Below are 25679 nucleotides of genomic sequence, written 5' to 3' on the forward strand. Positions count from 1 at the left end.
GGTGTAAATCAGCATGGGTCCACCGAAGCCAGTGACAGTAGCTGAGATCTGACCCATGAAGTCTTGAGGCCAATTTGGAACCCGGACTTAGAATCCCTTTTCCACCGTCCTTCCCCAGCCTCATGGCTGCAGGAATGGGCTGAGGAGACCTGGGTTTGGTTCTCTTGGGCCTGTTGCCCAGAATGAAGAAAGATGAAGATACTTCCTCTGTCATTCAGACAATGTTGTCTTGAGGCCTGTAGTCCCCGCCATAAATATGCCAGCGACTCTCTTGCTTATTTACTGGCCTGTCTGAATTCAGGGTGTGGACTCAGCTCCATTTCGTGGATGTTTTGAATGAGCTAGAGCTATGTGGTTTTCCTTCTGCCATCTTGGATTTGCAGGAAGTAAGAAAAAGCAGGGGCACAGTGATGCGAGCAGACTTTTTTTTCCCTCCGTTTTATCCCTTTCGCAGTGTTTCTTGTCACATCTACTGGTACTTCCAGAGGGGTAGGGGTGCAACTGATTAAAGATTTTCTTGGCTGATACCAATAGCCGATTATTAACCAGCCATATCAGTCGGTACTGATTTGATAACTGATTTGGTTACATGTGACGCTGGAGGTTGCTGGAGCGTGCCAAAAAAAAAAAAAGGTTTATTTGTGTCAGTACTTTAAAATGCATTTTTAAAGGTCTTTAAAAAACTTCACAGAGCCCCAAGCCAACAGGAGGCAGCCTACATCCATCCTTGCCCCACTCAGCTCTGCTCTGCTTAAAAGCATCCCTGTGCTTAAAAATGGTGGCTGTAGCACTTAAACTAAAGCTCATTTACCATGGGCTTGGGGCTGTCAGCACCAGGAGGCACAGTGAGTGTGCTGACCCCATGGCTGCTGGGTGGGCAGGGGGATACGCGGCTGGTGTGGGGCTCCCGAGGGAAAGGCAGCAAAGTGGGGAGACCTGAGCACACAGCGAGCAACCTGCACCCACGCGCACACAAATCTTGGGGGGGGGGGTTATGCCCCCCCCCATGCCTCCTCCAAGGGTGCATGCAGTGGTGGGGAGCCACTCCCACCCCCCAGCACCCTCTGGACAAGCTGCCTGTGGCTCCATCCTGCTCCCCACCTCAGCCCCAGGTCCCATTCACTGTCCTGGCTGGGCAGCACCTCCAGCCCCTGCCCCTGCTCCACTCCCTCCCTCACCGTGGGGAGCCTTGATCGCCCCTCCCCCTCCACAGACTTACCTGCAAGGAGCTGCTCTCCATGCTATCCGATTGTTTTCCTGGCCATGCACATGCGTGTAGGCACACACAAGCATGCAGGACCCCTTGTAGGCTAGAATGCTGCCCATCTGCAAGGGGAAACCCGCTGTTTCCCGAGGGAACCCAGCCATTCAGGGGCCCGGCCCTGCAGGTGAGAGGAAACCTAGGTGTCCAGGGGACCCAGCCAGAAGACATAATTAATTATATTTATCAGAGAACATTATCAGCTAAATGGGCAAAAAAAGCCAATAGCCAATAATATAAATTTCCCTTTTATTGGTGCCGATCCGATTATGCAGCCTATACGCAGAGGGGTAGGGGAGGGGAAGGATAAGAGTAGCTGCAGCAATAAGAGGTTAATGCCTAAGGAATAGATTCTCTTTTTGTGCCAATTATTGACATTTAAAATCAACTGTATTAATTGTTTTCCCTCTTCCTATTCAGGCTACAGACTGATTGGAAGCCATTCTGGTGTGAAGCTTTGTCGGTGGACAAAGGTACTTCTCTCTCTCTCTCTCTCTCTCTCCCCTAACAAAAGGAAATTACTAGAGACCTAAAGAGGGTGTGACAATCCTGTATCTGAAATAATCTTTAAAAACCTATTACCTGTAAGATTGGCTTCTGGGCTGCCATTTTGCATTGGTAGGTTAAATCCCTGTCACTTAGGGTAGACATATATATGATTAAGGCACAGATGTCAGAGCTACTGTCTGTCATTTTGGGGTGTTTGCTGTTACCATTGTTGTACCCCTGTCTACAGGAATGCATGTTATGGAAAGAACAAGGTTGAAAATACTGTAGAGAAGACACTGCCTAGACATGGCCTCCAGAAGAAAACCAGTTGCATTGCAGCATTAAAATTAGTATAGGTGTAGCAGGCTGCTGAAATCTCTCTGTAATTAATATTTCTGGTTTGCTCAGCTTATATTCCTCCCTGTGTCTAAGGATCTGTCAAACAGTGAGATAAACTTTATTTAAAAGTAACTATGCTGTTGCTTGTCTTGTAATTAATTTGATATAAATGATGGCTTCCCTTTCCAAGTCATACAATTCTGTGTATTGCGGGACATTGTAAAGGATCTGCTTTTCTCACTTGGTGAATCGGTAATGTTACAAATTTTGGGCGTAGCATGCGTGCAGTTTACTGATGTGTGCAATATTATTAAAATTAAAGGCCTTGGGAATAAGCACTTATTGAAAGTGCTGTCACATCGTTGTTTCTTGTGCACCGGCAGCTATATGTTCACTGGTCTCTCTCCCTCCTTGCTGCATTATTAGCTGTGTTTGTTTTCAAAAGAACTTATTGAATGATGAATCCTTTTTTTTTTAATTGAAATGCCAGATATCAGTGAGGTGTCGCATCAAAACATCCGCACCTATGAATAGCTTAAAGAGCACCTGCTGTACTATCATGAATATTTTGTAAGGTGTATTGATCCTGCTAACTTTTTGCTGTTTACATTTTTTCTTTAAATGTTTGTTCCTTCTATTGTTTGATTTCTTGTTAACATAAGAGCAGGCGATGAGATGCTTAAAAGAAAAACGTTGTGAGACTTTGTTAAGGCTGCAAATGAGAGGAGGAGAATGAACGGGTTTGTTAGAGAGTGCCACCTCTTCAAGCATCGCTATAAAAGCCATTTAACAAAAGTAAATAGAAATACACTGTGTTTAGATGGGGGCATGCCATTTTTAGATAGGCTGGAGCGTTGGGTGTATGGCAGTGGAATAAACTACAGCTGAAATGGGTTCTGGAAAATCAGTCTGCTTGACCTGTCACCAATTTCCCAATGTTCCTCAGCTGATTTCAGTAGAACTGGTCCTGGCTTAAACCAGCAGAAGGCAGAATCAGGCCTGCTTTTCATTTAAACTGGACCAGAATATCTGAGTTAAAAGTATTTATTCTTAGAAGTGCCATAGAAAATAATTAGTGTGTTCAAAATTCGTATTTCTGTGTTTGTCATTAGATCATTGATTGTTGGTTTTTATACAATCTATATGCATTATATGGTCTCAAAAGATAGACATCTTCTAAAATCTTTCCATATGACATTTGGCATCTTCTTTGGGGAATGGGATAAACCTTTTTATTTTTAATTTAACTACATGCTTAAATTTTTGTTACCTGTATTGCCTTTCTTATGGGATGAGACTTAATTTTGAATCTGTGGGGCTTTTAGCTCAGGTTGATTACAAGTTATTTTGTTATATTCCTGTACCTCATTTTATAGTGGTAGAGATTGTCCCCTGTTTATTAGTATTTCTTAATTGAATGAAAGGCAGTCTTAATTTAAGAAAGCAACTTGCATTCTAAATAGATTGTAAATGCCTAAAGGATGAGTGCAGCAATCCCATTGTCAAAGTAATATTGTGGTTTTATTGGTGAAGCCAACTACTGGTGTGAATGAGAGTTTACAGGATCAGCCTATTTATTTGAATTAGAGTTGGAAAAAGTACTAGACTTTTAGGAAACTAAAAATCAGTGGGAGTTTATTATGCAGCCTCGAAATGTATTTTTGTTGCTCTTTGTACTAGGTTTTTACAGTAATGATCCTTTTAATGCTAAGAAGTTTAATCCAGTTCGTTTTCAGTGTTGATAGAGAATATTTAGTATGGCTAAAAGCTTAAGTAAAAGACACTGGTGTATGCTTGTGCGTGTGAAAAATGAATGTTTAAATTAAAGGATGCAATTGTTTCCTTCTAGCAAAGGAGAGTCAAATGTTTGAGCACTGAATCATAGTGTTTGTATAAGGACATGTATAAGGTGCTATAGCAGGGGCGGGCAATTATTTTGGGCGGAGGGCTGCTTACTGAGTTTTGGCAAGCCATCGAGGGCCGCATGACAGGCAGTCAGGGGCAGATAAATATTAATTTTCTAATTTTTTTAGGGGCCCCGCAGGCCGGATAGAATCGCCTGGCAGGCTGCATCTGGCCCATGAGCTGCATTTTGCCCACCCCTGTGCTATAGTGTACGCTGATGTATGAATGTTTGCCATGAGTTTCCTCAAAAAGACTGTCTCTTTGCTTGGTGTGACCTATGGCCCCCAAGTTAGCCTGCCTTGTAGAATTTCTGCCTAGATAGATTAGAACATCGTAGTGATTATTAGTTGAAAAGTGCACAGATGCTAGGGGAGCAAATGACTGGTTGGCATTGGATATGGATAGTAGATATGGATATGACATCATTTAAAATCAAATGATGCAGAGCTTGAAGGAATGCTTTGCTGTGGGTACTGCTGTAGAGGGAACTTTAATCTCTATTGCAAGGCATTGATTCTACTTTAAATGAAGTTTTCTTTTCTTAGAGTACCTAAGCAGCTTTGTTGATACTCTGGTTATTGGCTCTATTATATCCATTACACTGAGATTAAATTTGTTCCACGGTTTCCTTTCTTAAATAAGGCTGGAGCTGTCAAAGCTGCTTGGTTTTTTTTCAAAGGCAGCTTGACTTTTTGCATCATTTGGCTGTAGACTGTGTTAAATTTCTGTGTTGTTCTGTTTTCTTTGCTGCTTCTAGTCGATGCTTCGAGGCAGAGGAGGCTGCTACAAACATACTTTTTATGGCATTGAGAGTCACCGATGCATGGAGGCCACCCCGAGCCTGGCTTGTGCGAACAAATGCGTATTTTGCTGGAGGTAAGGTACTGCTGCTCTTTGCCTTTGGGGAGCATCACTCCATTATGTAGCGTATTACTTGTGCATTTACAATATCTCTCCCTGGATTGTCTGCATGAGGAAAACCACCACTACCAGGAATTTTGCAGACCTATTTTTAAAGAAGCAAAACAGCAGTGTTTCAAATGACCAGTTCTGATTTGTTGTGAACTCTTTATAACGTGGAGTATGTTGTCAGGCCTGGCAACACATGGCTGTGGTCCAGCATGGCTATGTGTTGGCCTGTGGAAACCTAGCTTGCCTCAATGTTCTTCCAATTAGCATCTCAACAGGGAAACTTTGAACAATCATTTCAGTAAGATATATCCTAGTCCGGGCCTGCTAAATTGTCATTCTCGGTTATAAGGTATTAACGTGTTGCTTAATATATTAGTGTTCTCTTCCAGTTTTTAATCTGTTATGATGATATTATTTTCTTAAAAAAAAAAAAATCCTTTTACAAAGTGCAGAGTTTGGAGGCTAATTATCTAATATATGTTCTCATTATTTTGATATATAGGGGTTGTAGGAAAAGAATTGCAAAAGCGTCTTTGAGGTTCTTGAGTCTTTCTCCTCTGTAAAGCTGACACACAAGAGCCGACCAAGAAATTGAATATGCAACCTTTTTCAAGAAATTGAATATGCAACACTCCTTTTACCTTTACGTTTAGGGCTCGCCCCTCTTGCAGTGTTACATTCAATGCATAAAAAGGCAATTTTTCTAGTCATCCATTTTGGGACTTGCTTCAGTTAGAAAATAAGAATCAGCTTCCATGTTGTGCAAGAACTTGGTATCTTTAAATGTTTTATATTCTATGAAACTGCCATGCACTCTCTCTCTCTGTCTTCCTTTTTTCTAAGTATTGTCTCCAATAACTCAATAGCATACATTGTAGGTGAAAAGTGAAACAGGTTAACTGGTGGCTTATTAAGACTACAGTTAAAAAAAACAAAATTACTTTTCTATCACCAAAGTGACCCCTCTTAGAAGATGAATTACCTTGTTAAAAGTGCCCTAAGGGGGAATGAGCTTTGTCAGAATCTGAGCTGTAAGATCAGACCTGAATCAGCAGTCCTCCTTCAGGCAAGTGACTTGACTTCAGTGAAGTTTCTTGCCAGACTGGGGAGTGTAGGAGAGGCCTGACCATAAATAAAAACAGTGATATGAAAATATGATGAATGGGAGGAGCTGAAAATGTCTCAGTCATTCTTTCTGCAGCTGATGAACTAATTCAGTATCATTCCAGCTATACTTGACTTGGCTGTCCTTTCTATCCAAGAACACTTAGTTGCCACTCATTTTCAGTTCAGAGGTCTGAATGATTAGGATCAGCTAGTGAGAAAAGTTGCATACTGATATGTGTCAGTTGCTTACTGATTTTGATAGTCTACAACTTTGAATAATGCAAATACTTAACAACAGCAGCAATATAATGCTATGCTATTGATGTACTCCAAAAAATATACATCCCCATTATGTAAGTGCTTGGTATAATCATTATATACTGGCCATGTTTAAATCCATCTTAGGGAGCTTTAAATTAAAAAGTGAATTAGTGCTGCAGTCCGATAGGTTTTTATCACTTCATGGCTTGAAAAGAGTCACCGAACAGCATATCTAGCACGTGTTTTTATCCAGTCTTTTCCACAGTGTATAAATAATAGTCCAGTAGCTGGAAACAAAACATGTTGCTTATTCTCATTTCTGGACTTCAGTTTGTAACAGTGGAGTTAATTCTGTAGCAGTAACAGCACCAATAAGAGGAAAATTGCCCAGTGCATAACTGCATCCAGTCTTAACAGGGGGCATATCATAAATGCCAAATAGAAAGCAGTGAAAAAACCAAAGTGGAGCTCTTTGGTACCTTATGCTTACTGCAGAAGATGTAATAAGTGTTTTTCTCCCCTCTATAATAGCCTGGCTTTAGTATATCCTATTGGCAGGAACCCGTCTTTTGATTATGAGACTGTATCCGAGATGCTAAGCATGTGTCAATTGGAAGATACAGTCATCGGGATAAATTGCCCAGTGTGACTCCCACTGTATGACAGACACACAAATCTGTGGCTATCATTTGTTACTCTAAAAATCCTGGAAATAGAGGAGCTCTAATGATAACTAATACTGAGAAATTGATTTAACTAATAGTGATGAAGGCAGCACAAGCTAATCACTTTTTGTAAAGGATGCAGAGAAACATTCTCTTAGATTTATTGTGTGGGGATGAAATTGGTTTCATTTAGACTGTTCATTATGGATGGATGTTCTTGGTCTCCTCTGGGATCTGTAGTAAATTCCAAGAACTTGTGGGGGTCCTTCTCATCAGTTTGTTTGAGGATATCTGGCTACAGCTTACAGGATAATTTAGAGCACTAGCCGAGCTCATGCTTTGTCATGGTAGGCCAGGTCTGGTGGTTGTTCAAGGTCTGAAGAAGCAACCGAGATCTAATGGGAGTCTGCAGAGTCCATCCAAGAGATCCACGAGTAAAAAGGGCAGAGCACGGGGTCAGGAGACCGCCTGACTTAGGTATCTGAGAGACCAAACCAGAGTTGGGTTAGGGAGCCGAAGGGTCAGGCCAAACTCCAGGTCTGTGAGCAAGGTAGGTAGAGAATCCATCAGAGAGTTGGTAGGGGCACAAGCCCAAGGGCAAGGCAGTCTGGGTACAAGGTTGAGCCCTGTTGCTCGGACACTTCCTCTTCCAGGTCAAGGATTTTTCTAGCAGGGGTAAAGGATGGGCTGGCCCTGGCTGGCCACTCCAGTTGCAAAGAGTAGATAGATCACTAGGCCCAGATAGTGGGTTCTGCTCACCTGTGTCCACCCCAGTGCTCAGCTGAGGTGGCGGCAGACCAGGAGTGGCAAGCTGAGGCCCCAAGTTCAAGGTTCGGAGTGAGACCCAGGTTCCATTATACTGCCTATGTTACTGAGGGCAAAGTACTTGGTCCCCTGGGCCTCTGTCCCACACCTTCAAAATGGGAATAATGATACTGGTTAAATATTGTGAAGCCTTCAAATACTACAGTCTTGGAGTTCTCAGAAAAAGCACAGAAAATAGTGTTCTTGTAAGGAATAGAAGACAGAACTTGCTTAGGTAAGAACTAATCCTGAAGCACCATTTATGTGGGCTGTGTGCTGTCTCTGGATCTCTGATGCTTGGAGAACTGCTGGAATCTTGTTCTATCACACATGGGTATCCTTGCCTTTGGCTTGGACTTGGCAGACGCACACTTCTTTCCTTGACTACACTAGAGGTGACGCAGCATTGCTACAATAGTCCTCCCACCTTCCAAGCCTGTTTAAAATCCCCAGTTTGTAAGGAAAAGAGCTAGAGTCCTATTTTAGTCTTTATTAGGAAACTCTGCTCTAAGCAGCTAATGAGTCGTCTGCAGGCGGGGTGTGGAATAGCTGGCTTGTAGTGTAGTGTGTTGGCAGAGCAACATGTATATTTAGGGTGGAGACAGGGACAGGGGAATCTTACATAATAGCTGCCTTCTCTGTATACCTGTGGCAAGCCAACACAATTTATAAACACCACATTCAGCCCAACTTCTGGGTAATGCTGTTTAAAACAATCAGCCATGGCGAGCTCATTAAGTTAATTGAACTTATTGACAGATGATTCTAAATGTAGAATTATCAACAGACCCTCCTGCTGGAGTAGTATTAATACATTACCTTTTTATAATTGCTAGTTCCCATCTGTGCTGTTGGAGATACACGAGTCAATGATTTTGCTCCAAAGCTAGTATTTATTTATTTTTTAAAATATAGATTTTCCTTCTAGCTGGCCCTGCCAGTCAGCTCTGCATGCTGTTACAGATAAGGTGGCTATGAATTTTGTACTGCTTGATCTCTTCCATTAGGATTTTGACTGAAAGGCATGTATGGATTCCTCTAGCATCTCTAACAGTCTTGGAGCTATGTTCTGGCTGTGCCAGGACAGGAGGAGAACAGGTCAAGGAGCCCTTTGTTTTTCCTTTCCATCACTCTGGGCAAGAGATGGTTTTAATTTGGCTCAAGAGCAGATGTGATGGGAGTGAGGGGGGTGGCTACTTACGACTGGGGTTGATTGGGATGAAGGCAGTGTGTCTAGGTGGGACTGCTATCCTGTCCTTTGCAAAACCTCTCTGCAGGGTAGGCCTTAATTTTAAAGGTATGGCTGGACTCCCTTTACCAACTGCTTTCCCTTCATGCCTTTTGTTGGTATAATACCACTCTTTACCACTGCTGGAAAACACTAATGGCCTTTTCTGTCTCTTTACCTGTCCTGTCCTGTCCAGTGATTGGTAAGATAACTCATCCCACACTTTCTTTAGTGTATTGCTGCTATCTGCTAATACAGTAGCTTCTTCAGAACAGGCGAGAGGTAGTCTTTGTGTTTAAGGGCGTTCTCATTTAAGATGGCAAGTATCTTGCAGTGGGAGGAGGAAATACCTCAATTGCTATAATATACATGAACACACCTAACTTGTGATTCATTTGACAAAAAAAGTGTCACCATCCACTGTTTCTTTCACTCACTCTCATTGTATTTGCAGCATCTCTTCAACTCGTTGTCTAAACAGAAAAGTGTGTGACCACATCTCTTGGTCAATTAGAAATGCGGACTGAATTTTCCGATACTCTCTCTATTATGGCCTGATCGCTAGACAAAGCTGATTTGATTACATCCTCTGGCTGAGCATCTAAAACCTAATCAATTATTGTGGAGAAATGGAGCAGTTGAATAAGATTTCATTTAATATGTTTTATTATTTTGTATCTGAGTAGGAGGCAAGCAGACAGAGTAAAATAGCCCATAAAGAAATTGGCTCATATTTCTTCTTTTAGCTTTATGTTGTTTACAACAATATTTGAAGGCCACAGTGCCTTCACTATACAGTGAGCTGAGCTTTTGGTACCTCACATTTCTCAGCAACAGCAGTGTATAAAATCTCAGTGTGTATTGCCAAAGCCAGCGTTCAAAATTCATGCCCCTATGAGTCCTGAAATTTAAAGAAACAGCATGAACGATGGCAACAACCTTCCCCGCCCCCTGCCCTCCTTCCCCCCGCCCCACTTTCGCATCTTTACACTTAACTTTGTATAACAAAGCCAAAACAGTAGATCCTCATTTAATAATGACTCCAGAAACAGAGGATTTTCAGGGAAATGTCAATTATTAAATTGTCAGAGTGGACAGCAGTGGAGTATAGCCACTGAACATATTTAGAACCGAGGCCAGCAAGGAAGTGGAGCCCTTTCTTGTCTCAATATCCACCTCTGCTTAATAAGCCAAACATCGTTATCTCCTAGGATATAGTTCTGTTGACAAAAACAGGGGAGCTGGAAAATAACGTTATCTGGATTGGTGTGCTCTTGTCTTTTGGTATTAGACAAACCACGGGACCAAACTGTTGCTCAGTGACTTATTTTACCTTGCATAACTGGTGAATTTGTCCCACCAGTTTCAATCTGTTGACAGGGCCCAATGCTGCAATGCTTCCTCTTATTTGACACCAGGGGGAATGCTCCTGTGAATGAGATACATGAGTTTCAAAATCCCTGTATAGGGGCTGATGCCAGCAATAAATGGGGAAACAATGCACTAGCAAAGAGGTGTCTGAATGAGGAGCAGGTTGGGTGAATGCGTGACACCTTTCAGAGTCCTGTAGGCTCCTTGGACTCTGTTGCTTCTGTTAGTGATGTAGCAATCTATTTGAGGTGCTCCAAGCATGGTATAAGCATCTAGTTAGATCTTGTCTTGCCAAACTGAGGAAGTATAGGATGAGGGAGGAGTCGCATGCAAAGCATTATTGCACTAAGTAGGATCTTCTACATGAGGCTTTCCAAAGTGCTCTTCTGGGGGTAGGGTTAGGTAGTGATGAGGATACTGAAGATACACAGGGCCACTGAGTGACTGAGCAATGGTGTGTATGGTCCAGTGTAGAAGGTACTAGAGCAGGGTAGGCAACCCCCTGGCATGCACGCCAGAGTGTGGCACACGACTGCATTTTGCTTGGCACTTGTACCTTGTGGAAGGGGCCGGGCCTGCACTGCCACAGTAAGGATCGGGCTCCGCATGAGGCTCCTGCCATCTGTCCCTGGCATGCCAACATCTTACAAGTCAAGGTGGTGCGTGTTTTTGGCACTCTGCCCAAAAATGTTGCTGATCCCTGTACTAGAGTATGACCTGGGAGATCTAGGTGCTAGTCTGGTCACCACCAGTGAGTTTATTGGTTGACCTTAAGTCAGTCACTTCTTTGTTTCAATTTTCCCTGTTTGTAAATCTGAATAATGATGCATTTCTGGTGTTTAAATCACTTGGGGCTCCATAGAAGAAAAACAGTTTGTAGGAGCTAGATATTAATCATGTCCCCATTCTTGTTCCAGTTCTAACAGCTTACTGGTATTGAAACCCATACTTTTCATCTCCTGAAACAGAGTTATTTAATGTCTCATACTTTTATGTTGCTGGACTTCTATGTTCACTCTCATTTTTGTAATAGAGTGCTATGGCATCAATACTGACTATAATAAACCCCAAATGCTCCCTTTTCTCCATTAAATATAGTATGTGCTTGGTGAACTGGCATCTAGTTTCACACATCCTTTTTGGCAGAATGCTAGAAGTATTCTTATGAACTGATTTGGAAGAAGTTTCTACATCCTGTCATTCCTGGTAATTAAGGAACGGCTCTAAGAGATGACATTGGTTGTTGTCTGTATCTTCTTAGGAAAGCAATATTGCATATGTGATCACCAGGCAGAACTCTGAGAGGCACTAGGTACCCGCAACCCTTTTCTCCCATCAGCTCAGGGGATTTGGTCTCATACTTGGGAGTACACATTTCAGAATTGTTTTGCTCCTTCTGCACTTCTCTTTTATTAGTGTTTATTCATGCATTTCGAAGGACTTCACTAGAAAAAGTAGCCTCTAAGTAACTATGTCACTCTTGCGCCCATCTCTTTCCCTTCCTCCACGTTTCAGCCTGCAAAATACCACAAGCAACACTTACTCAATAGAAAGGTATTTTTATGGCTTAAAAATACTGCTGCTGATAGAAGGTGATCATTATCAATTCTGTTGCACTGTGCTAGCCAAGCTAGAGCTGGACAAATGATGGACTTTTTGAAACGAAGGGCTGAAATTTGTATGTGAAGGGAGGAGAAACTTAAGGTCTGACAGAAACAAACCTATAGGTATGTGGTTTTAGAGAGGTTTTTTTTGGATGAAATGAGAAACCAGTCCATTTATTGTGGGCCAACCTGAATTGTTTTATTTGAAACAAAATGAAATCTTTCATTTTGGGGTTTCTTAATCCTGCAAGAGACCATACTTCTTTAAACTTTTAACAAAAGGGATGCTATTTTGAAACAAGGTCAAAGTTTTTTATTTTGGAAAAAATGGCCAACTTTTAGCATTTCAGAAACGAAAGGTTTCATTGTGATTTTCTTGAGATGTTTCAAGACTTTTGAAATGATTCCTGCTTTTTTTCAGCAGAACTATTTGTCAAGTTTACTCAATCTAATGATCTAAAATGTTTTTGTTGAATTTCCCATTTATGAAAATACTTTAATCCAACTTAAGCCACCACTCACAAGTAATAATTACGTCTAGTATCTAACAGGAGAAAGCTTCTGTAGAAACACTGATAGCACTGTGCACTTTCCTAGAGGAACCTTAATAGGTTTTTATAATTAACAACACTAATTTTTTTCTTTTTTCCCTCTAGGTGAGCTCCTCTTATCAGAAAAGTAAAATATTCCTTTGTATTAGTAATATTTATTCGGAAAGGATTTGAAAAATACTAGGCAGGTAGGAAGGATAACCGCAAGTTGTATTGAGAGTCCATGGAAATTTAATGTTTTCTTTCCTCTGGCTTTTTCTCCCAACCTAAGCATTTCCTAGACAGGCAAAGACTCACATTTCCAGTTCTCTTGCGTTATCATCTTTATTATTGAGATACTGCTTTTTTTAGAACAGGAAAAAGGCTCCTTGGTCTGTAAAGGTTTTGCAGTAATTTCACTGACCTTTTTCCATTATCAGAGTTCATAGTGCTTATGGAATTTGCCCCAAGTAATAAACTAGCAGCTACTTCATTAAAATAACTTGTAATGATCTGGGAGTTGTATATGCAGTTGCACCCCTTCCTGAGAAAGTTATGATTAATTGCCAGGGTCATTGGTAGCATTGGTAAATGATACAGATACATCAAAGGACTGACAAGAATACAAATAAGGTTCATTTGTAGGCCATATTGATTTGCCAAGGGACATCTGAGAACTCCCAGTGGAGTTTAGGTCCTGTCTTTCATCAGTTTCTCATAGCATTGTACTAAAGCAATCATGACTTGTAATCAGAATAGCAGAGCGGCCTCTTTTAGTGGGCATGGTTTGAATCTGAAAGTTGTCTAATACAGCAGGTAATTTTTAGCATAATGCATTATTGCTGAAAGGGCAAGGAAGCTGCCCACAATTCCCTGCTTGGTCAAGATTTGAGCAGTTACTTAGGCAGGTATTCTGGGAGGCCTTAGGGTCTGCTAGTGAATGAAGAGGTGAGAATGAAATATTGGCTCTGCTAGTGATTGGGAAGCACGATCTAGAAAGTCACGAAATATGCTTGGTTTCCACATTGAAGAGGACTGCAGATGCCAAATAAGCCACTTGTAGACATGACCCAGTGTGTTTTATTAAACCCTTATGTGTTAAAATACGATGCTTGCAATTAAGGGTTGTCCAGAGTCCATCAAGAGCCTATTGATTTTTCTGCCAAGTCACCCTATTAAATATGCATGGCATAAGCTTTGTAATTTAAACATGTAAGAGTTTTGTATAAATACCTTTTTAATAGTTAGCTTTCACAAAAAAATTCCATGTTGGCAGCATCAAAAAACAAATTGTAGAAAGTCCAAAAAAAGAACTGCTTCACACTGAGGACCTATCTTTGTTGCAAGAAGGAAAAGTGTCAGTAAGTGAATATGTTCATGATCTGGAGAAGGAACATTTGGTGTGAGGGGCCACGTAACAATCTTGAATTTTCCAAAATGCAAAGTTAAAGGGCTCCCTTCTCCCCACTTCTTCCCTCCCACTGCCCTTTACAGCCCACTGAAAGTAATGGGAGCTTTCTGGTTGAGTTCATTGGGCACAGACTTGCTCTTTAATTCTGGATTGCACTTTCCTGCCCTACTTTAACTACTATGTGTAACTGGAAGCCTGAAGATGGCAAGTGATCATTTGTAAAGGTATGGTCTTGCTTCACAGGCAAGTCTTTTGGGGCAGCTGAGGAACTGTATTGAAGACTGAGGTCAGCTGGCCAGAAAACACTTGTCAAAACACTTCTGAAATATCTTTTTCTAAGAATCATAGAGAAGTGAGACTGGCTGGGACCTCAGCAAATCATCAATCCCAATCCCCTGCTCAAGGTAGGATCGTCTGTCTAAGCCATCCTAGAAAAGTGTTTCTTTAACCAATGCTTAAAAACTTTGGGAGCAGACTCTTGCAGGCACCCTTAAAACATCAAAAACATCTTCAAAACTTGCCACAGGTAAAGCATGGGAGTAAAGGTAATTTCAATACTTTGACCCTGCAAGGGTAGTAAGTTGTTTGGACTGGTTTATTACCTGAACCAAATTACTTGAGCCATGCAAGGTTTTTAGCTAGTAGGCCTGATTCTGTATTCTTTCCCTATCTGACTCCTGTAGAATATTTTGTTTCTAGCAGAATATTTTGTTCCTTCTCTAATGCTTTAATAAACTATTCTCAAAGCTGGGCTGAAATGGATAGTGCTAGCTCTCAAACAAGAAAATACAGGAGCAGTTTGAGAATGAACCAGCAGTCTTGAGATTTTCAGTTCCAAATATGAGCACGGTTGGAGGGGGGTAGAGGAAAAGGAGAGAATTACTGGAAAAATTCTCATACTGGGGCTTCCAAAAGGGAAAGAAAGATGAGAATGAGAAGCACAGAAATAGTTTATTATTTTTGAAAGGTGAAGTTTTAGGGCCCGAGGTGTTTTTTTTTTTTTTTTTTTCCCTTCGTATTTTTTCCCAATTTAACTTTATTGATTTAGGATTTACCTCTGATTCCTACGGGTGAAAGCAAGAGAATCAGGTCTGTAGGCTGGAGCCCCTTTCTGCATTGCTGTTGACAACACGCAAATTAAGCAAAAATGGAGTAATTCTAGGTGTTTGGTTTGGCAGTTCAGATGTCTGGTATTTAGCTCTGTTAACTCTAGGTGGATTTATAAAACTTCTTCCAAACTAAAGGAGAAGTGTGCAGAGAAATGCAGAAATTCTCACCAGAGTGGATGGCCTGTAGTAAAAGAGTCTGTGGGAACTAAACTAGCTAGGAGAAATTAGATTAGTAAAAGTGCCCTTAGTTGGGTAGGGAGGCTGAGCACTGTGGGCCTATTCCAGTTGTCTTGCATGTAGGAGATCAGTTGTTTTTATTCCTGCAGTTTATTTTAGAGCATCTTTCTTTTAAATGTCCAGTTTCAATAATTCTGTAGCTAATAAATCACAGAAGCAACACAAAACCTCCAGCTGAATACATTTTGCAAATTAACTGGATCTATCACAGATGCATCTCTGGCATATTGTAAGCTACCCAGTTCCTTTCTATATTTTAAGTTGGCTGATATCCATTTGACTCTGGGACATCACTTGGAGGGTAAGACTGTATAGCTGTTGTGTTATAATACCAATCCTTTTATTAGCCATTGAGGATAGCACCTGTATCTCATTGTCCAGCTAAAAGACTTGGTTCCTGCCTGTTTGAATGTATCCTGCTGTTGTGACTGCTAGATCATTCTCTGTTGGGGAGGTCTGGCTGGCAGCAGTGTCATCCTGGTTGATCAACAAACACCTGCCGTTAATCCACATGATGAAGTTAGGCTTCAAAGTGACCCTCAAGGCTCAGTTCTCTGTCTGGGTACAAGAAAAATTGAGTGCCAGTGCAGGGGTATATTTAGTGTAGGTTAATGCTAGTGGTAGGATTTTGCAGGTGTGTGGCTGGGTATCATTATGTTATCTTGCCTTTTAAATGATGCTACAGCTACCCGAATGGTAGAGAAACTGCTTTTGATATGTCTTAAAAGGCAAGCTTGGGAACAAAAAATCATAAGCTGGCTGAACACTAGGAACCAAGGACTTAACATTGATACTGATTTTATAGCATATTATAATCTACATGATGCCTGAATTCTTTTCATATATCACAAAGGTGATAAAGACCATCCCCATTTTGGATAGGCATCCATCTCCCAGTAATCCCTTTCTTTTCCTCTAGTAACTGTTTGTCTGCTATCCCTGGGAATTTTTCTCCCCCTCACATTTCACAGCTCTATGAATTCCCTTTTACTATGGATGTGTGCTTGCTTTTCTCCTCAGACCTGAAGAAGAATGTCTTGCATTTGAAAGCTTGTCTAACTCTATCGCAGCGCTGCAGTTGGTCTCCAATAAAATATATCATCCAAAGAAATCCTTGTCTCTTTGATATGTTACCAATTTGCAACAAATCAATCCAGTATCTCCTCCTTCAGGCACCATACAAATCCTGTGGGTACAGAATGGCGATGGAAATTGGACCAACCTGAAATGATCTTGCAGGAAGCTATTGAAAACCATCAGAGCTTGATCAAGCAATTCAGAGGTAAGTGTGGGCTAGCCTTCTTCTTAATGGAACTCTTAGGAGTATCCAAGCGGACATCAACACAATATGAATCAAAATCCTTGTAGCCTGCAGAGCACTAGAAAAGAAATGAGGGAGTTGTACACACATCACTGGGAAATTTTTCTGGAACATTATTTACTCTTTACTATCCTGGGTCTGTCTTGATTACACCACTAGCCACTGAGTTACTAGCTGCTGTTGTCTGGGAGCTGAATGGGACCCCTTCTCAGACACCTAGCAGCTATGCGGTGTAGTTCTTACTTGGTTGTCAGCAGTTCCCGTGATGCTTGAGCCAGGCTGGGTGGCCTTTTACAACACAAAATGTGAAGGACAGGAAAGAACGGAAAGTAATCCCCATTTAACTGGAGCAGAGTGAGTGCTATGTAGCCTCAGTGGGTTGACATTTGCAAGCTCGTGCCTGAATTCTCCAACCAACTAGTTTAGGGACGTAATTTTTGCATCTTGAAGGATTTTGCCCATACAACTACAGCTGTTGTCATTTCTAAATTGGTAGTTCTCAGCACCTCTGGAAACCAGGCCACTGGCTTTGTACACTGAATCCTTACTGGTTTTTCTTCCTATGTGGGTTACTTGTTAGCACAGCCCCTTTCTCTCATCTCCTCCAAAAACAGGAAACTTAGTTATTTAGCCAAGGTCAACTTTTATGCATAAGAGAAGCCAGCCAGCAATGTTCTTTCTTATTGGCACTGGAGGTTGTGTGAGTGTCAGGAGGGAAATGAAACATCCATAAAATGTGCAAGACAAGTAAGTCTTTGTCTTGGATGTCATTTTGGGAACCCATTTGTTTATCTTGGCTGAACACAAGAGAAGACCCGATAGATTAGAAACAAGACAAGGAGAAATTTTAATTGGCAGAAAGGAGCGATTCTGTCATGTTAGTTGGGGTTATAGAATAGTAAGACTAACTGGTTAGATTTAGTAGGCTCCATTTCTCCTTTATCACAAAGTGGCTGATTTAAATCCTCTTGCATTCTGAGAGAAATGTTTTTGGGGTCTAATTCTGACAGAGCTCATTTCATGCAACGAGGTCTGACTATGTATCTCCTGCTGCCTGTAATGTGTGCTTGTGGGGAGAGTCCAGGTATGCAGTTTGAGAAGACTGGAGCAGGGCAGAGATGGAGAAGTCAGGGCTGAGGTGCTCGAGTTGGGTAGGGGGCAAATGAAGTGGATGGGAGGGTGATTGGTCCTGGTGGTGTGTCTTGCTTCTTACTCACCCTAGCACTGTTAACTAGCTATCAAGATAGGGATAGTGCCATTTCAAGAAGCTGCAGAACGTGCTTCTCAGCTTCTGCTTCATTTGCTGTGTGTGGACGGGGAGAGCAACATAGAGGAGAGCCGGAACAGAGGCCACAGTAGTAGCCTCCCTCCAGCTCAGTCTGGAAATCCTCAGGATTTCACTGCTGCTGGTGAGATGCAGCTCAGCAGGTGTCCTACCTGGAAGAAGCCTTGGCTTGAAAATTTTGTCCGAGTGAAAAGTAGGCTGCATAGCAAATTTTGGCCCGGAGGTCACAGCAGCTGTCTGGAATAGAGACTTGCTTTAACCTAGGGTGAGAGTGGTCATGTTTAGCATTTAGGGTATAATCCTACTGTATGTACATTTTTCAAAGTTGTTTTTCATATTATTGAGTCTTAAAAAAAAATTAAAATCAGAAGTCCAAAAACCATTTTCCCTTCTTGAATCAAACTCAAAATAACTGACTGATAAGGGTTTTCACTGGATTCCCCTTGCACATTATTTTGACTCTTAGAGCTTTAATATACGGAATTACTGAGACACTATTATGGTGTTTTTGGGAATAAGTATTCTGAACGTGCAGTAATGAGACAGGATTGAGTTGTAGTATAGTTGTAGTATAGTGCTTTCTTAGGGGAAAAAGGCGCGTTGCTCAGAGCGAAAAAAGCTGAAGATGTTCCACATTCTATACTGTCCGACCCTGCTTGCTGAAACCAGGGTGCAGGGGAATCTTTAAATGGAGTTTCAATATTTGAAGTATAACAATTCCCTTTTCCGTCTCATTTTTTTTCCTCCTCTTGTTCCTCCCTTTCTAGTTCCCCCTCTGCCCCAAATGTAGATGGCAGTATTTGGGAATTTGAGGTAGAAGTATCATGGATCTCATCAAGAAATGCTTGTGCAGGAAAAAAAAGAAATATTAATTCTATTTTCTGGAGCTTTATTTTCTATGAAGCCAATTGTGAAAGAATTCATTAAACTTGCACGTACATCTGCAGCTCAATTATATTTGACCTTGAGCTCTGATAAGAGCTTGGAAAGCGTCACGGATTAGAATTATACTGAGAAAAAACAAATGTGACATCAAATTTTAGGGTGGTGGATTGTAACAGGCTTCCCGTCCTGCAGGTATTGAAGCAAAAAGGCATTTTAAAGAGAGAGGAAGAATAGGAAAAGGGAAACAAGCCCAGTGACTGGCTTAACTTGCACTGTGAATTTTATATAGCTGTTCCTTAAAGTGCCTAGAGAAGAGGAGAGCATGAGCGAAGAAGAAACTAGGTTAAAAGAACGTGTAGCCACTGGAAGCTGAAAGATGCATGGCACCTTGGAGGATCCAGCTCCCTTATGTGGTGCTGAGTCTGAGTTGTTCTCCGTCTGGATCATACATGCCTCAGGGCAGAGCACACAGCTGTGCAGTGCCACAAGAAGTCCATCAGCATGTCCACAAATAGTACATTGGATTTAATTATGATAGATTAAAAGAGAGCAAGGTTTAAGCGGTGTGAGAAGCTAGATTGCTTTGTGGTTTAGGGAGGAGCAATTTGTGGAGAAGACAGATGACAACTCGACTCTGTAGGTTTTACATCTATCTGGTTTGCTGTGGAGTGCCACAGGATAACTCGTGACTTCAGTCAAGTTACCCTACTGGGCACTACAGCTGCTAGTAAAGGTGTTTGAGGATAGACACCCCCACAAGACAGAGTGGACCTAGAATATTTAAGCTACAGTGGAATAAGAGCCTTTCTAGTGTGCTGTAACCTGAGAATCAATGGGGCATTCAAATTACGCGATGTTATTCAGATTACATTGCAATTTATTGTTTGAATTAATTTGCATTTTGGCATCTGATATCTCGTAATATCTTAACTCAGGGCAGTCCAACTGGTGGCCTGCGGGCTGCATGATGCCTGCAAGGGGTTAAATAGTAGCACCCAGGCTCCCATCTGTCTCCTGCTCCCCACATTGCCCCAGCTGAAGAAGCAGCTGGGGGCTCCAGCTCCCTGTTCTGGCTCTCTCTCCAGGTGGCAGGATGGGGTGGTGCAGCATGTTGCAGCTTACAGTGCTGAGGGAGCCTGCACCTGGGGTGCCTGAGGCGTGATGCTGCAGGAGAGCACATGGCTGGGGAACATAGGGTAAGGAAGGGTGCCTGGGTGTGTGGCACAGGGAGGGGGTGGGAGGTGTACATGGTGGCGCAGTGTGTGTGGGGTTGGGGGGAAGGGGTTTGGGGTTGTAGGCAATGTTGTGTGTATTAGCACTAGATTTATGACCCAGAGGCCTTGTTATGGGTGGACCCAAGCCCTCAGACTAACCACAGCCTTTCCATTCGATGATAGGCAAATGTATTGATACACGGTGATAACAGAAAAGAATAATACAAGCAGTTCTATAGCTACCAATCCTAGAGCTGTCATCAGAGTCAAGATATGTCTTGCCAGGACATGAGCTTCACTCTGAGGTTCTCTCTTGAACTTCATATGTCAGCAGTCTGGAGGTTAGAGGCCAAGGCGCTCCTCCCCCTCCCCAGTTTGGTGGATGAGATGGGCTGGTGGTATGCCTTCTGTCCATGGTACCTCGGGTTCCCCTCTCAGGGACCCTTCTGTCCATGTGGCCTCGGGTTTCCATCTCGGGGACCCTTTGTCAGGGAACCCTTTTCAGGGATGGGGAACCCTTCGTTGCTCTAAAATCTCTGTTTTTGTGTTCTTTTCCCCTCCTGATGACTCTTCATCCGTGGCTGTTGTGGATTGGTCTCTCTGTGGTCGTCATACTGTCCAGGTTCTGTTGTATCAGCATATTCCTTTGTGTCACAAACCCATTACATACATGCATCCTAATTTGGGTTTTCCAGGCCTTTTCCTAATTTGGTCTGTTCCCTCAAAACCAGAACCTCAGGCCCCCGCTCTCTTGGGCCTTGGAACTGGTTTCACCTTGTTATGCTATGGAACAGTGTGGTATATGCCCACTATTTCCCAGGCTATGTGTATATCCGTTAGCCTTGTTGTGTTAGACACTGTGAGAATTGTGTGACTGTGTGACCAGGCCTTTAGAAATGAATTTACCCTTGCTGCCACCCTGGATTGTTGTTCTAATGTGTATCTATATTGCCTATAAGCCAATTCCCAAAAGCAAACCTCTAAATACCATTTTCTAGCCATCAGTGTGTGGCCCTGAGGACACAGCAGGGCATGCAGCCCCCTGGCTGCTTAAAATTTGGACAGCCCTATCTTAAGCTATAGCTACCTGAAGTTAAAATAGCAAGTCAGTTCCTCTGAGTAACTGCCTGTGTGTAGATTCCTGCTACACAATAAATGCAAAGAAAAAGTTTACCTCTCATTGTGCAAACAAGCAGTTATTGTCGAATAGGTGGTGTACTGTAAGTTCACACTGTGCATAGCCTTACAGTTGGTTTTTAATTCTATCCTTTGTGTGCGCACATACTTGCCTCCACATCCCAGAGGAAATGGCAAACTTGTCTTATTCATCTAATTCGTTATTGATCCCATTTACTCTTGGAAAAGGAGCTATTCAGTAAAAGGATGCAGAATTATTTGGGTTTTCCCTTTGCAGTCAGTCCATTTGTATGCAGGTATTTTTTTTATGTGTGCATGCTTAAAAATGAAACCCTCTCCATCTCCATCTCTATGCTGTTGTCCTGCTTTGTACAGTTTTGAAGACCGACGACATTAATTAATGCCATATAATTCTCCATTAGTGTAACTGATGGAGAGAGATCTCATTGATTGGGTAGTAAAGTAGACAGGTGTAGGATAGTTTATTTGATGGATATTTTTTCTTGGTACTGACTAGTAAATCCCTGTGCCCTTCACAAGGGCACATGCACAATAGAAACATAACTCAAAAATAGAAGAGCAGGTATCGTAGATGTGACAGTCCTGGATTAGGAAAGCGAGATCTCGGCTGGAGTGGGAAATCCTGGTGGTTTGAGTGGAGGGGACACGAGCGAGAGGTCACTTACCTTGATGCTTATGTGTTTACACAAGGTTCTTAATACTGCCTTGTATTATAGTATTGGTGCAGCATGAAGGGAGAAGCCTAGTTAACTTCTATATAGCATATAATTCATGCTGGTCAAACGATTGTAACGCATCCCCAATTGCTGATGCTACTATTGAATAGCCAGGATCCTCCTTTCTAGTTGGTTAATATTCCCATTTTTAGTCCTGTAGTGTCCCTAGAGAACAAAGATTAGAGCTGTCACCTGCCTGTATGCAACTCTTGCTTAATATGCATTAAACTCCCTGGTTCTGTTTACAAACCTCCTTCTCTATTTAAGGCTGGGGCTGTATCCTCAGAACACCTTTTTATCTTGGCATTGCGGCAGAGCAGGTAATTTTCTGTACCATTTAAGCTGCTGTGTCTAAGCAACACAAGGTGAGTTGAGGACCAGGTTTCAAAACTAGTGCTCATGCTTGCTCTCTCTCATTTTATTTTTTTTCCCCTTATTACTTAGGAACTTATTCAGGTGTATCAAGGCACATCCAGTGAATGTAAAATGACATCTGCAGAACAGATTAAATCAGTTCACAAGGGGGGAAGGGGGATGTTACTGGGTAGAATAGAAAGTTCTTCACCTGCACATAACTAGCATGAATCTGGATCGCATAGTTAAGGACTAAAAGTGCTACATTCACTCTGTTACCTTGAGCGGAGCTGTGTTGATTGACATTGGCTGTGGACCTGGCCCATTGTTTCCTAATGACAAATAAATCTTGATGAGATTTTTAGTAGGTAAAATTAGAGGTAGGAAGCAGCTGCTTGTTTGGTCTCTGATACCAAAGAAGGTGCAGAAGGACTGCTTACAAGTTGGTAGCCTGTTACTGGAAGGTGTTGTGTTGTCTTTCTGGTTTTAGAATTAACCAACCTTCTTCCTTGTAGTGGTCAGTACATTTAGTCCATATGTGATCTCTCTTCCCAAAATATATTTAAGGTATGCTATCAGTGCAGAATTTTGTGTTAAGGTTCTTTCTTTCTCACTTGCTTATTTGTTCTCTTCTTTCCTCCCCCAGGAGTGCCAGGTGTAAAAGCAGATCGCTTTGAAGAAGCAATGGTAGCAAAGCACTGTGCCCTCTCTCTGGTTGGAGAGCCAATTATGTACCCCAAAATCAACAGATTTTTAAAATTGTTGCACGGTCACCACATCTCTAGTTTCCTGGTTACAAATGCACAGTTCCCAGAGGAGATTAGGTGAGTGTAATACAATGTGCGTCTCTCAAAGGCGTTTTGGCTTATTCTAAAGATCTGTTTTGTGCTTGTGTGGAGATGGAAACCCATGACACCACAACAATAGGTCTGTCTAGGTCTCCCTGCTACTCTTATCTTCTTCCTCCTTCACAGCTTGATTTTGTTTTCTGTACCTCTTTACTCCAGTGTGATTATTTAGAAGTGAATACATACAGTTGCACCAAACATTCTTAGTACAGGCTGCTGGGGAGGTCTGTTTTGTCCTTGTGAATTTTAGGGGGGAGTGAAAGACGGGCTGTATTTTGCATTTGGGAATGCAGGAGTCTAAAAGGAATATGGTTCATGAGTAGAGCAGGAGTTAGAACTCGTCAGAACTACTTAGCTCATTTGCTTCATGTATGACCTTGGCCAGTTGCTCAGTATTTGTTTTCATGTCTCTATCTGCAACATAGGAATTAATAATTTACAACCTGTCTCACCGAAGGAGTTGTGAGCATTAATGTGTGTGAGGCATTTTAAGACACTGAGAATACAGGCTATGGGCAAATGCAAAGTATGTGTGTATGTATTGACTTATTTTTAAGTATGCTTGATACCTTTTTAATAACAAATTCGAACAAAGTACAAACATTGTTAGAGCTTGCCCCCTGTCTTCTGTAACAGCTGGGGTGCCTGGGAAGTATTGTATTAATACAGTTGCATTGTATTAATTGGTTGTGTAGTGTAATAATTAACAATGATTAATTAAGAGTGTAGACTCCAATTCCTCCTTGGTGTTGCTCAAGCAAAGTCAGGGAGTTACACAAGGGACAAGTTTGGTTTGTCTTGTTCCCGGTCTCTTATTTCAGCTGGATGCATTTACGTATTCATGGTTTCTGATATGGTGCGTTCCTTCCTACCCCTCCCCTTTTTGATCTGAATCAGGAGGGAGCGAGAGCCCCACACATTTTTGAGTTAGTAATTATGGTACTCAAAGCCATTCCAAATGATTGGGCAATTGTGTAATCAAGTTACTTTTCAAACCATGTATTATGTGCCTGATAGACAGAAACTTCTCCTTCCAGAAACTAAAAATAAAATTGATAAAAGAGAACCTAGGCTACATTTTGGTGATATATTTTAAATAAATCAATAAAACTGTAGATTCACTCTCAAAGAATTGCAGCTGATCTTTGATCAGTCAAGGCAAAGGAATTTCTGGTGTAAGGCATTACAAAGTATTGTAGGGTGAGCTTAACTCAGTAGTTGTCAACCAAGAAGAAACTAGAGTTAAAAATCAATTCCTAGTGACCCCTAAGTAGCAAAATCAGAACGTGGCATGTAAACTGGGCAGTTGGACCAGTGACTGCTAGTGGCACAATCCGAAGCTGGCATTAGTAAGATTTGCTTTCAGACGCATACACTTTTATGAAGGCAAGAGGGATGTTATTGCGGCTGTCCATTTTTAAATTTCTTGGATCCAGTCACTAGTTGTGAATAAATGCTATGCATGTTCAGCTAATGATAATACTGAATTATTTTTTTAGCTGTGGACCAAGCTGCCTACCATATTTAACCATTAAATCCGTGTCAGGATCCCACATTGCCATCTCACGGTGCTGCATCCTGATGTGCTTATCAGCTAACCCAACTCATTACTCTGAGTCGTGCCGAACCCTCGGGCTGTGACTGTGCCTGAATTTGTCTTGTAACAGCTGAACACTGAATTCTGAACCTGATCTCACAGACATGGATGCACTTGTCTAAGCATCAAAAGTTCTGTCTTGTGTGGGTACAATGGGGAAAAGTGAAACAAAAACTGGTAAAAATCCTTGTCTTGGGACTACATTTTGGAAGCAGCATCTACAGCGTGAATATGCAGGCCTTGTGCTGGGAATGCCCCTGTGAAGTCTATCTTCCTTGGCTGGGTTGTGGTTGTGACTGCAGTAGCTCTTGCAGTTGATGCCCTCTCCTTGGTAGGGGAGAACAATAAGCATGCATACCCTTACAGTTTTGAGCTCCACCATGTCTTTGGCAGATGGTGTGGCCCAGATGACACAGTATGGTGCAGGAATTCTTGACCATCCTCTCTTAGTACAGTCTCTGCTGTCTTATAGTCTAACTGTACTGATTCTGCTGGCTCTTGACTGTCTTCAGCAGCTGTGGAAGAAGGGCAGGATTTGGCCCCTTTTGAGAAGAGATCAATTTGGCAGCTACCACTCTGGAAGACAGTAGCTACATGCTCAATACAACCTCTTCTTTTAATTAGGCAAAGGGTAACATTCAGAGTACTCTGGCTCTGCTCTGGTAACAATCCATTTGTATCTAGGATGCTTGCCCATTTAGGAGATTGCTGCTTGGACTGCCAGCTCACAGCACCTCATTAATGAAACCGTTCAAGTTTTCACCTAAAATACTGGATTTATTTCCCATTTAATGATCTGTGCTTGCGTCTGGAAATACGATTGGAGAAGTTGTTTGCGTGTCTTTATCAAGTAATTGCATTTTTTGACCATTGACAGCTCTGCTGTGGTCTCAGTCCAGACGATTTTTGTCATATTTCATTTTTCTTCTTTGGGGTTTTGGTTAGCAGGCATGATGGACACTTGTAGGAAGGATTTTTTTAAAAGATACTTGCACTGTAGCCTACTCATTAGCAGCCTTCACAAGCAGCCTTTGCAGAAGGTTATTCTGTAATATTTCTCTATAAACC

The 25679-nt window shown here is 41.9% G+C and overlaps 1 protein-coding gene across 4 annotated transcripts in view; it reads left to right on the top strand.

The window, feature by feature from the left end:
- Nucleotides 1–25679, top strand: part of LOC102576049 (S-adenosyl-L-methionine-dependent tRNA 4-demethylwyosine synthase TYW1) — a 137413-nt gene that overhangs the window by 45884 nt on the left and 65850 nt on the right. For all 4 annotated transcript variants that reach the window (XR_009456485.1, XR_009456484.1, XM_059717103.1 and 1 more), the window contains exons 9-12: nucleotides 1682–1734; nucleotides 4752–4870; nucleotides 16406–16515; nucleotides 22813–22990. Coding sequence is in view for 2 of the 4 variants with exons in the window: in XM_059717103.1 (XP_059573086.1) it covers nucleotides 1682–1734; nucleotides 4752–4870; nucleotides 16406–16515; nucleotides 22813–22990 (460 nt within the window). In the remaining 2 variants the exon portion in view is untranslated. The remainder of the gene's footprint in view (nucleotides 1–1681; nucleotides 1735–4751; nucleotides 4871–16405; nucleotides 16516–22812; nucleotides 22991–25679) is intronic.

This window comes from Alligator mississippiensis, chromosome 14 (genome assembly GCF_030867095.1).
Source record: "Alligator mississippiensis isolate rAllMis1 chromosome 14, rAllMis1, whole genome shotgun sequence".
NCBI lineage: Eukaryota > Metazoa > Chordata > Crocodylia > Alligatoridae > Alligator > Alligator mississippiensis.